The following is a 12,729-nucleotide window of genomic DNA, read 5'->3' on the forward strand; positions in this document are numbered from 1 at the left end:
TGTATGGAGAGGACACAGAAGGATATCCAGCCTTGACCTAGAAAAACCTTTCAGTCTCCCGACCTTTTAGTCTCTGGTTAACCTTCACAGTGTGTAGTGCCCAAACCTGAAGTTAAGCTCATGCATAAATACTTTTCTAGACTCTCAAGCTGAATAAGAGTGACTCAACTGTATACTCTCTTAGAGCAGTCCAAGGGTGTGCGTGTGTTATCCAGAGGCAAAAGTAAAATGTAACAATATTATTGCGAAAAATGATGTGAGCAGCTAACACTGAAATATCGAACACATTGACATCTTTTTCATATTTAGTTGTTCCTCTTATTTATGGTAGGGTAAGAACTGAGCATCATTTGGAGGTTGATAATTTGTTCATGATATTGTTCTCACAAATAATCAGTTCATGACCTTTTGCCTGGACAGATTATCTAATATCCATTCATGACCTGCTATTGGCTTTGCTTTTTTGCTCTGTTTTTGATGTCTTGATAGGCATACACCACTGGTGTCCTTTTGCTGGCCAAGTATTTTAAAATCTTGGTCGGTGTAAAGCTCAGACCTGACCTTTGTGGTTTTTGTTGGAAGGGACCTTAAAGATCATCTAGTTCCAACCCCCCTGTCATCGGCAGGGACACCTTCCACTAGACCAGGTTGCTCAAAGCCCCATCCAACCTGGCCTTGAACACTTCCAGGAATGGGGCAGCCACAACCTCTCCGGGCAACCTATTCCTGTATCTCACCACCCTCACAGTGAAGAATTTCTTCCTTACATCTAATTTAAATCTACGGTCCTTCAGTTTAAAGCCATTACCCCTTGTTCTATCACTACATGCCCTTGTAAAAAGTCCCTCTCCAGCTTTCCTGTAGGTCCCCTATAGGTACTGGAAGGCTGCTATAAGGTCTCCCCAGAGCCTTCTCTTCTCCAGGCTGAACAATCCTAACATTCTCAGCCTGTCTTCATAGAGGAGGTGCTCCTGCCCTCTGATCCTCTTGGTGTCCCTCCTCTGGACCTGCTCCAACAGGTCCATGTCCTTCTTATATTGGGGGCCTGTGATGGGTTAACTCTGGCTGGATGCCAGGCACCCACCAAAGCCGTTCTATCACTCCCCCATCCTCAGCTGGACAGGAGAGAGAAAATATAACAAAGAGCTTGCAGGTCGAGATAAGGACAGGAGAGATCATTCACCAATTACCGTCACGGGCAAAACAGACTCAGTTTGGGGAAAATTAACTCAATTTATTACAAATCAACCAGAGCAAGGTAATGAGAAATAAAAGCAAATCTCAGAACACCTTCCCTCCAGCCCTCCCTTCTTCCTGGACACAACTTCACTCCAGGATTTCTCTACCAACCCCCCCCAGCGGCACAGGGGGACAGGGACTGGGGTTTACAGTCAGTTCATCACATGTTATTTTCTGCTGCTTCATCCTCCTCAGGGGGAGGGCTCATCACACTCTTCCCCTGCTCCAGCGTGGGGTCCCTCCCATGGGAGACAGTCCTCTACGAACTTCTCCAATGTGGACCATTCCCACGGGCTGCAGTTCTTCACGAACTGCTCCAGCACGGGTCCATTCCACGGTGTGCAGTCCTTCAGGAGCACACTGCTCCAGCGTGGGACCCCCACAGGGTCACAAGTCCTGCCAGAAAACCTGCTCCAGTGTGGGCTCCTCTCTCCACAGATCCACAGGTCCTGCCAGGAGCCTGCTCCAGCACGGGCTTCCCACGGGGTCACAGCCTCCTTCGGGAACCCACCTGCTCCGGCGTGGGGTCCTCCCAGGGCTGCAGGTGGAGATCTGCTCCCCCGTGGACCTGCCTGGGCTGCAGGGGGACAGCCTGCCTCACCAGGGTCTTCCCCACGGGCTGCAGGGGAATCTGCTCCGGCACCTGGAGCATCTCCTCCCCCTCCTTCACTGACCTTCACGCAGGCTTGTTTCTCTTACATGTTCTCACTCCTCTCTCTGGCGGCTGTTTCTCTCTGTCCCAACTTTTTTCCCTTCTTAAAAATGTTATCGCAGAGGCGTTACCACTATCGCTGATTGGCTTGGCCTTGGCTGGCGGCGGGTCCATCTTAGAGCCGGCTGATATGGGCTCTGTCGAACACAGGGGAAGCTTCCAGCAGCTTCTTACAGAAGCCACCCTTGTAACACCCCCCCCTCCCCCGCTACCAAAACCTTGCCACACAAAACCAATACAGGGCCCCAGAGCTGAACGCAGCACTGCAGGTGGGGTCTTATGAGAGCAAAGTAGGGGGGGAGAATCACCTCCCTCGACCTGCTGGCCATGCTTCTTTTGATGCAGCCCAGGATACGGTTGGCTTTCTGGTCTGCAAGTGTACATTGCTGGACTTGCACACCTTCAGGTTCCTTAGATGGTCTCGAACCTGATCTTCTACAGTGGGCGCTTCTTTATTCTCCCAGTCCCTGCCTTTGCCTTCTGCTACTTGGGTGGTGTGGCTGGAGCTCTTGCCAGTGAAGACTGAGGCAAAAAAGTCATTGAGTACCTCAGCCTTCTCCATATCCTGGGTAACCATGTGCCCCGTTTCCTTCTGGAGAGGGACCACATTTTCCTTAGTTTTCCTTTTATCACCTATGTACCTATAGAAGCTCTCCTTGTTGCCCTTGATGACCCTGCTCAGATTTAATTCTATCAGGGCTTTAGCTTTTCTAACCTGATCCCTGGCTGCTCGGACTATTTCTCTGTATTCCTCCCAGCTGTATCACTGGTGCCCATGTGAAACAACAGCAGCGGATCAGTCGGTGAACTGTACCAGACTTGGTAGCCTCTCAGTGACACCCCTGACACAAGTCCTTGGTAAGCAGCACACCTTTCTAGAGAGTGCGTCGGGTCGGCAGATGGGTGCCTCCATACCTCTCAGAAGAGTCACCTACTACTGTCACCCATCGCCTTTTCTTAGTTGCACTGCTTGTTATATGGGGAGCAGATTGGGCTGCCTCACTCAGCTCCAGTGTCTGCCCTGATGTGATGGGTCCTTCCTCTTCAGTCTGCAAAGCAGTGAAGTGATTCTGCAAGGGCACCTCAGGCTTTGGGGGAAGTCTCTTCCTCCTGCTGGTCCTTGCCATTGCAAGCTTCCATTCTTCTGCATTATTGCCTCCTCTCCCTTCTGTGTGTGTCAGTGCGGGGCAGGGGGCATTGGCTGTTTGGCCATGATCCAGGTACTTAACACATAACTTAATGGATAATAAAAGATGGATAAAATTGTTGCCTCGCTTTGCATTTGCCCCGTTCTAAGAGCACACCTGGATGATCACAGCAGCCTTGTTTCTGTGCAGTAGCCTGTTAAACTGCAGTCACTGTGCTGACATGTGTTTGACCCCCTGTATTTCTGTTGAAGCCTATAATTGTCCTTTTGGGCTAATATTTGGCTTCTGTTGGTGGAAACTGCTAAATTTCATTGTATTTTTCTGTTATTTGAGTAATTGAGTACATGAGGGAGAAACTGTAATTCTTCTGCAACATTTGTAGAGTCTTCTACTTTTGGTGTTAATTGACATTATCAGAATCACAGTAATCTTTTTTTTTTTCTTTCCCCTTTCTTCGTTTCATTTCTAAAGCAAGTTCATCCTAAGAAAATGTGCTTAGTATACTTAGTATACATACTCCTTAAGTATATAATAATCAGTGAATAAATAACTTATAACAGAAATGGTTTTCTTATGGTATATTTGACCTGAAATGAACATCTCAAGATTAGAAAGTGCTGAAAATGTTTTTATCATATGCTTTCCTCATGATATTTTCAGATTTTGGTAGTTCAGAAACTGATAAACATTAAAACCTTCTGGTGCTCACCTGAAATAAATCTGGTTCTGACTGTCCTGATGTTTCAGGCTGACATCAGACATCCTGATGTCTTTGGGCACTGACTAAGGTTAAATTCCACTTACTTTCCTCATTGCTTTTAATTAATTGTATAGGTCAATTATGATGCATAGCATGTCAGCAGAATATAAAACTGTATTGGCCTTATGTAAAGCGTAGAGCAGTGGATCAAGTACAATGGCTGATTCAGATGAAAGTAACGTGTGCTGCAGTGCAAGTTTTGGGGTGTAAAGTTAATAGATGTAACTTTCCCCACTTGCACTGATTGCTGTACTGTGCACTCCCATGTTAGGAGTGAACTCAATTATTTAACTAAGTCATGATCCAATCTGTGAGGCCATAACTTGCATGTATACAAATTCCACACACATATTTCAATAACAGTACAATACTGGGAATATTCTCAGAGTAGCATGGATTCTGCTTATGGCAATCAAAATAAGGAGGAGAGGGTGAATTTACTGTTGGAATGCATAATCAAATGAACAGCACATTAAAGGTGTGTTCTTCGAGACATTTTAATTTTCTTAGAGCCATAACCATTTGAAAATATTTTATTTTAGTATTTTAATTTCAGCCTTTATACGTTGTACTTCACTTATACTTAATTATAATGGTATGTGAAGCAGAGTCACATGCTATTCTTGGGCTTGGAGCTCAACTGTCTCTACCTTTGCAGTGTTAACACAGTGATTTTGGCTTTTGCCAGCTAACGCTTTCCCAGGCAATTCTTGGGCACGTTTTGTGAGCTAACACAATGAGCAGCTTGCAAGTGATTATCCTGGCTTGAAAAGTAAGACAATTTAATATCGTGGAGTGTGCCATTCTTGGCCACCTGGTTCTCACTGCCAGGGAACAGTCCCAGGCATTTAGTTTACTTGTACAGGCATAGCCTCTTAAGTAGGAGAGAAGACTCATTAATTTAACTGGATTGGAGCCAGAGTGCTCAGTCATTTGTATAATCAAATTCTAAAGAGAGGTAATAATATCTTAATTTATATTTTAGTATTACTGATTGCTCATTAATATGTAATCAATCAATCCTTTACATTTCTGAGTCAACTTTTATATGAATTTATTGCTCACTAAGGAGTGCTGCAAGCAGGATTCCATATAAAAGTCCTGACATTGACAGTTGTGGATTCACAAAGTGGGTATCTGGTTCAAAACCATCTTTCAGTTCCACCTGAACTCAATAGGAATTTGAGAAGATCCGTGCTAAACTGAGTGGACAAAAAGATGGCAGATGGGCTTCAGTGTAAATAAATATATTGCCTAGGGACATTAGGGTTGCATAATTTAATCCATACTTACAAGATACCAAAAACCTGTAACTGTCGGTTAAAACTCAAGAACTGCTCTGAAGTCATTAGCAGCAGCCCCAAAGCCAACGAAACACTCCCCATCATCAGAAAAGATACCAGGGACAAAACAGGAAGCTCATTTTTGCAGCTGATGTTGCTCTGTGTAAAAGCCTGACATGCACTGTGTCAAGTAATGAGTGTGGTTCTGGCCTCTGTCTCTCACAAAGGGCATGAGAGGTTGGAGGGGGGCACCAGAAATGTGAAGATGGAGGAGCTGCCTCATAAGGAGAAACTGGACAGATTGAGACTCTTGCATCTGTACAGAGTAGTCTGAGGAGGATGTGATCGAGATTACAGAATCACCAGATCCCATCATACCTGAACTAAGAGTCGCTCACTGAAACTGCTGGGGACTGATTCAGCACCTCCATCTGCAATGGACTGCAGATGGTGGCTGGGGTTGTGTGCTCTCCCCGTATCGCACCTTCTGCTGCCGCTGTGGGAATGAAAGTCTCGGGCTAGAGGGACCACTGGTCTGAACAAGCTTGGTATTATGTTGTTAACGTAATTCTGGCAAGATATGTGTTTTATAAGGGCAGCTATTTGTATTTGTGTGCATCTGAATATAAACTCCCCCATTCAGGAATGGACCATACTATTTCCATTTCTTTTGTTTTGAATGTACTTTAAAATCCTTTAAACTTTGCTGCTGCCTTCATAGATTTGATTTTTTCTGCTTTAGTTTCCTTTGCAGATTTTCTAGCCTTTCTGATTTCTAGTCAGTATGGATTGATAATAACTTCCTCTTTCCCCCCACCCCCTGTTTGTTATGCAAAGCTTTTAAAGTTTCACTTTGTCATTAAGATACCTGTCTAACATGAGTGGGATGGATCACTGCTGAGAAGTGTTTATTTCTCCATTGCCTACCAAGGGTGCTTAGAGAAATAGCTTAGCCTAAAAACCTAACTTTCAGGTCGCTAATGCTGGGTGAAATTAATTTGCCCCAACTACATAAAATGCCACCAGGGATTATCCACTGTTTGTTCATATAAGATCTAACTGTGTTGTAACCACTGTTCCTTAGCCAATCACTAACCTTCAGTGGTGTGGATAATTCAGATTATTTTGCATAAAGCAGTACTGTAGTCTATCAGTGTAGTCAGAATTTTCTGATTTCCAGTTGCAAGTAGTTTTAAAAAGTTAAGTGTCCTGAATGTAGATTACTACTGTAGCATAACATCATTATATCCTTTAAAAATACTGCTCTCATTCAAGTCAGGCTAAATATTTGCATTGGGAATACTGACTGCTGCAAGACTAAGGAGGGACACTGGGGGAAAGACACTGTAATCTTGGTCTATATCTTGCATTCTTTTTCTAAGTATCCTCTGCAGATTGCCATCAAAGATGGCACTAGAGTCAAGAGACCTTTGCTCTGGTTCGGTACACTTCTACTTTCGTTGTTAGGTAGATGTCCGTGATGTCCACTATGTCAAATCATGAAGAATTTCTATCTGATTTATCTTCAAATCCTTACATTTGGGAAGTAAACTACTGCTGTCTTCCCTTTGACATGATTCGATTCAATTTGTCTGTAACGTGGTGAATTTGTCTAGATTTGTCTTTTTGTCACTTTTTCTTTTTTTTAAGTAGTTTTATACTTTCTTGTCTGTTCTGATTAATCCTATCTGAAAAGATTGGCCTTATTGTATGAAGACCTCCACTTACAGTGTTGCACAGGGCCGAAGCCCTCATTTTTTCACTGGTTGTGCAGCCCACCATTCATCTCTGGTATTTTATTTCTTCTCTTGTTTGTGGGCCTGAGAAGGCCACCAAGAAGATCATTTAGAGTTTCCTTCTCTTCAGTTCCTTCCAAAATCCTTTAAGTCTCCTATAATTGGTTCCAATATATGCCACCTTCATCTGAGCGATGACAGATGACTTACTTTATATTCTCCATTCAAACTTTCTGTTAGATTTCCTACTTTTGGTCTATGGAGACTTAATTTCTTTCATTGTCCTCATTTCTTTCCAGCTCTCACTTCCTGATTTCATTAAGACTCTTTAGACTGCATTTTTGGCAATCATAGGGCCGCTAAAAAAGACTTTACAAAAGGTATTAAAACTTTTGAAACCCTCAAGGCAGATGGGTCTCTCTTCAAACCTTGTGATTTATTCTGCAGAAGAGGCAGAATAAGCAAACCCCTGGAGTAGAAGCAGGGGTTAGTCACTGTAAGAGAAAACCAAATCCAAACAGTTCTTTTAATGAGCACAGGAGACTTAATGTATGTCTTCATTGTTTGAGATAACACACTTCTGAGCAGATCACGTAGCTTCTACTGGCTATTACTGAGAAGTAGTTCATTTTCTTGGCAGTATTTATGAGAAAGAAAGTGAAGTTATTTTATATATTGTATTTTACTTGCATTAGTTCTGTGTGTTTGTTTAATTTCAGGTGTAGCAGCCTGAAAAGAGAAAGCATTCAAACATCTGACAATCTCTTAGGGTAATCCCAATTCATAAATATCCAAAGTAAGAAAGGTCACTTTCAGAGCAACTTGATAAACTCATTACAAGCTGATACTTTAGAAATTTTCAAGGAAATAGCCTCTCAATATACTATATATATTGGATAAATGTCCAATGGTAGCATTAGTACCTTTATAACCTGAACAGCCCAACAGATTACATCTTTAAGGCAAGCCGCGAATCTGTTCTGAATGTGAAGTTGTATTCCAGAAAGTAGATCTTCAGCTGGCTGAGTGGATTACTTCCATTCATCCAGTAGGAATATATAGCATAAGAGAAAAATAGTTTTGGTTTCTGGTAAAATTTCCTAATTAAGTCCATGTCCAGTAGTGAGTGAATTTGATCCTTGTTGGAAACAAAGGAAAATAATTTACTGTAGGACTTGCCAATAATTAATTAGACCAACAAGCCATGCACATTCAGCTTCTCTCAGTTCAGAGGAAATGATTTCTTCCTGACTCATGCCATCAAGTGACAGTTGCTTGAGACTTCACGGAGTAATATGGAGGACATCTCTTAGCCCAGTGGTGATCAGTTTATATTCTGAAAGTTGTTACTGATTACACTTTTAAGTTAAAGGTAATAATGAAACAGGTCATAAAATTATCCAGCTTTTAAAAAATATAGAGAGGAAATATATGTCTGTCTGTCCAGTTGCAGTAACAACAGAGGACAACAGATCTTCAGTTGTAATAGATCCACAGCTGAGACAGAGTTATGACAATTTACACAAGTTCAGTTGCTGGATCCCTGTGGTAGATTTTCCTCCTAACTTGTCTCATTTATTCCTTGCTCCTGTGTAGCTGAGCAGTGCATTACAGATGTCGCTTTGAGCAAAGAAACAATCCTTTCAACAATCATTGAAACAACTGCATCAATATTTCCTAAAGCAGTCTTGGTCTTGGGTTTCTGCAGGATGGGAGCCTCAGAAGGCATTTATTTGGCTTCTCGTCCCTGTAGTCCCTCCATACCTGCTCTCCATTAATACTGCGTGGTAGGTACGGTGGGAAACCTATCTCATATGACGTAGCTGTAGAGCTGTGCTGCCTCCAGACCACGTTTCTCCTTGAAATCATGGTACAAAGAGGCCTAAATCTGATGGCAGAGCATTGATTTGCTCAGGTGTTGCACCCAGGAAAGGGTATCACCTATGTACACTGAGTTGCGGTATTATTTTCTGAGGCTCCTCGGGCCATAGGAACTGCAGCATCAGGGAAACTCTGCCACATTCACTACCCAGTGAGTGTAACAGAATGATAGGTCTCATTTCATAGGTCTCAGAAAGTCTACCTAGAACAAATCAGGGAATCCTCTCTAAACCAATGCCAGAAACAAAGTATCATTTAGAAATAATAATCTCACAAGTTTAGACTATGTAGTTTATTGACTATAAATGGCTTGGTTTAAGTGTGGTAAGCCTACTGTATTTACTCTATTAGGTGACTAGTGCTTATTAATTTCAACTGCTGATCCCCTAAACCTGTGGATGAGCTCTGTAGTCATGGGGTTGAATAAAGCTTTGCTATTATAAGCTGAAGTTCTTCTCAGATTCACACCATTGAGATAATTATTTTTCATAGTGTTTGGAGAATGCCATCCAGAAAAACCATGTGATGTAACAGGCAAGTTTTATCTGTTTTATTATTTGAGCTCTGGAGGAGCTCAGATCAATGGCATCAATACTTGGACTGTGGCACCCATTTTATTAGTAACAGTGCTTCAGCTTGGTTTGTGAAGACATTGTTTGCGAAGAAACTGCCTGTTCCAGTGCAAATTCTGTTTCCCCTGAAGCCATTCTAATATTCACTTTACATCACACAGGAACGTACAACTAATAGAAAAAAGGTCAAAGTCAGACAAAGTAAGTGAATCAAGCTGTCTTACATTGGATTTCTGGGTATGCCTCATGAGCACAGATAGGTGCCGGTGGCTGGTTCATGCAGATATGTTGACAATTTGAGTTGAACTTAAGAGGTGGATAGTTGCCTTTTATTTGTAAAAACACAGCTGAGGAAACTGATTTTTTAGTAGCTCCTTTGCTACAACTGCACTTTGAAGTATTCTGTAGAACTGTCTTTAAAATTAGTAACATTCAGAATTGCTGGTTTTAGTCAGACTTTGTATGAACATGCATCTGTCTGTGTATATATGTATATATGTCTATGTAAGATTTCTGTTAATTTTAATTTTTCATTAATATACCCTTCAAATGCAAGAGCAAAGAATGAAGATGTGACTGCTTCCACAGTGCTTATATTGTGTAAATAAGCCATTAAACCCAAATTCAGCCCTCAGTTACCGTGGAGCTAGTGTATTAGGTGAAACTGTCAGTTGTGCTTGGAGCCTTTAAGTCTTCTCAATTCTATGATAGTTTTAATCCACTGATACATGTTTGAATGCAATCCTGCCTCATTTTCAATGTAATTATGGCATGATCATCTGAGAGAAGTTTGTAAAAGCTTTTTCAGCAGCTCTCAGCCAAGATCCGTTTTCATTTACACCTGCATGCCTCGTTAATGTCAATTGCTTTGCAAAGATTAAATCACTGTCTAGGTTGTTATACTAAGTTCTTCAGGAGTGAGCTGGAACTCTAGAGTTCAGTGAATATTGGGGATATAGCATGGTTTTGCTCATTGTAAAAATGTGTTGCAAGCATGCTAGAATCTGAATGAATCAGACTATATTGCTACCTTGTGTCTTTCGTCTTTCTGTTATGTGTAGGAGAAATGGGGGACAAAGGACAGAAAGGCAGCATGGGACGGCATGGAAAAATTGGTCCTATTGGTTCAAAAGGTATGCTTACTTCAATTGTTTCTCCATTTGTGTTTCAGATGAAAAATCTGTCAACATTTATGTTTGAGAAAAGTTTAAGGGCTTGAAAAATGGTTAACAAGTCTTAGAGTTTACCACAACAGGGAGTTTCTCACAATGTAGTCAGCCACATGACTGACATCTCTCAGCCAGTTACCTTTTGCTCTGACAGCAGTATATTTAGCCTTAAACCAGGGTGAGAATCCTGGTTTAAGGCTAAATAAAGAACTTTGTGCACCATCACACAAGTGTGGACAGTTAAAAGAAGGAGATGGGAAGTTGCACTGTATTTTGGCAGACTTTTAAGAGCCAGAAGACTTGTATTCTAATCTTGCCTACCCCATAGGCTTCCTGTGTGACTTTGGTCAAGTCATTTGAACCAATGTTTACTTAAGCATCTAGATTATGAATCTAGATTTAGGCACCAGTGTAGCATATCCAGCCCTTTACAGCATCTGAATTTCTGTGAAGTATATGAATGTCAAAAAAAAGGATATCGATACATATTCTTTGTGTTCAAGTTTCGTAGCTTTGTCTGGCCTTTATTGTGGAACAACTATGACAGAAAAATCTTTATTTTTGCTTGAGCATATTTCTACTTTCCACATTTGAATATTACTAGAGAAAAAAATCAACAAGTGCTAAATGAACTGTTGACCAAAAAAAGCTGCCTTAAATTTATATTCTTTTTCATGTCTTTAGGTGAAAAAGGAGATAATGGTGACATAGGACCACCAGGTCCTAATGGTGACCCAGGTAATCCATGACACACCTTGTATATATGAAGCATTTTACAAGATGCATGCATCATCACCAAAAATACATGTCTGTTTACACATGGGGGAAATAATAAAAAATTAAATATTTGTATAGGTACTGTAATATTTCACTGTAATGTTTTCAAATTACTTAAAATTATTGATGCCGCAGTAGTTGCGGGACTTGTAGTGTATTTGTTGAAACATGTCTCAGAACTCCTCAGAGGTGTGATCACTCCAGAAGACTAGCAGGAACTGAAGTGCAACCATCCGTATCATTCATCACCAGGGCAAAGGGACATCTCTTCATATCCCACTATGGCTCCCAGCCAACACAAAGGAGCAGGTTGGAAGTTCCTGCCCCTCCATGGATTATTGTCATAGGAGCAGGAGATTACCAGAAATACAGATCATCCAGAGAAAAAGGTGAAAGCCTGGCATAAGAAGTGTAAGCCTTACAAAAGTGGCAAATTCAGATTTTACCCAATTTTTCTTTTCCTGGCAGGGTGCACTAGGGGTGCACCAATTAGTTTTCTCATGAGAATATAATTTGTCGCTCTAATTCTTGAGCCAGAGTACCATATACCTAGTCATCAAGCACAGTTTTGCAGTGTAAGTACTCTGTGCTTAGACTGACTTAAGAAACCTAAGCTGAGTAATTGGGTAGTCAAATGCAGATTTGAATAATTACACACAGAACTGGAAACCATAATTGATCCTTGTTTTGAGATTTGAGCTCATAGATGTAACAATTATCCTTTTAGTATTCTCATTCAGATTATCTTTGTCAAACCAAAATCAATTTGGGTTAATAGACGGTTTTCTATTGTCTTATTTTATTGGAAGAAGTACCATAAATTCTGTACTTTCAAAAGTACAGAACTACATTTTGCAGGTAATTATGTGCATTACATGGTTGGAACATTAGCCTTTTGGATCTGCTGTGTTATGTTCCTCGTGAGGAGCAGGCGAACAATGTGCTGTGCAGATTTTTGCTGTGGAAAAAGTGCTCTTTGGAGAAGACTGAAGAGAATAATTTTACTCAGAATGGGAAATTTTAACAAATGTTTTTAGTTAAAAAAAAAAATATCTGTTTTGTTTTGTTTTGTTTTTTCCAGGGAATATCTGTCTGTGTTTAGGTTAGCACTAATCATGCAGGGCTGAAGCTTCATGGGAAGTGAACTGAGCTGCTCTGGGTAGGCTCAGACACCCATGAGAACCATACGATGGTGCAGGGTAGCGAAGGCTCTAGGTTTCTCTCTGTTATTTGCATATATTGTCCTGAAACCAGGACAAATTGTTTAGATAATTATTGAAATTAGATAGCTTTTTGATTTTGGTGTATCTGTATCGTTTCACAGGCATCCCCTGTGAGTGCAGCCAGCTAAGGAAGGCTATTGGTGAAATGGATATCCAAGTGGCCCAGCTGACAACAGAACTAAAATTCATAAAAAATGGTAGGTTAATTTTATATAAATATTTTCCTTTC

The 12,729-nt window shown here is 41.2% G+C and overlaps 1 protein-coding gene across 3 annotated transcripts in view; it reads left to right on the forward strand.

Moving 5' to 3' along the window:
- The window catches only part of COLEC11 (collectin subfamily member 11), a 41,792-nt gene that overhangs the window by 26,258 nt on the left and 2,805 nt on the right, over positions 1-12,729 (forward strand). For all 3 annotated transcript variants that reach the window (XM_049818991.1, XM_049818993.1, XM_049818992.1), the window contains exons 4-6: positions 10,393-10,464; positions 11,185-11,238; positions 12,602-12,697. In XM_049818991.1, the coding sequence (XP_049674948.1) occupies positions 10,393-10,464; positions 11,185-11,238; positions 12,602-12,697 (222 nt within the window). The remainder of the gene's footprint in view (positions 1-10,392; positions 10,465-11,184; positions 11,239-12,601; positions 12,698-12,729) is intronic.

The sequence above is a fragment of the Accipiter gentilis genome, chromosome 16 (assembly GCF_929443795.1).
Source record: "Accipiter gentilis chromosome 16, bAccGen1.1, whole genome shotgun sequence".
Taxonomy (NCBI): Eukaryota; Metazoa; Chordata; class Aves; order Accipitriformes; family Accipitridae; genus Astur; species Astur gentilis.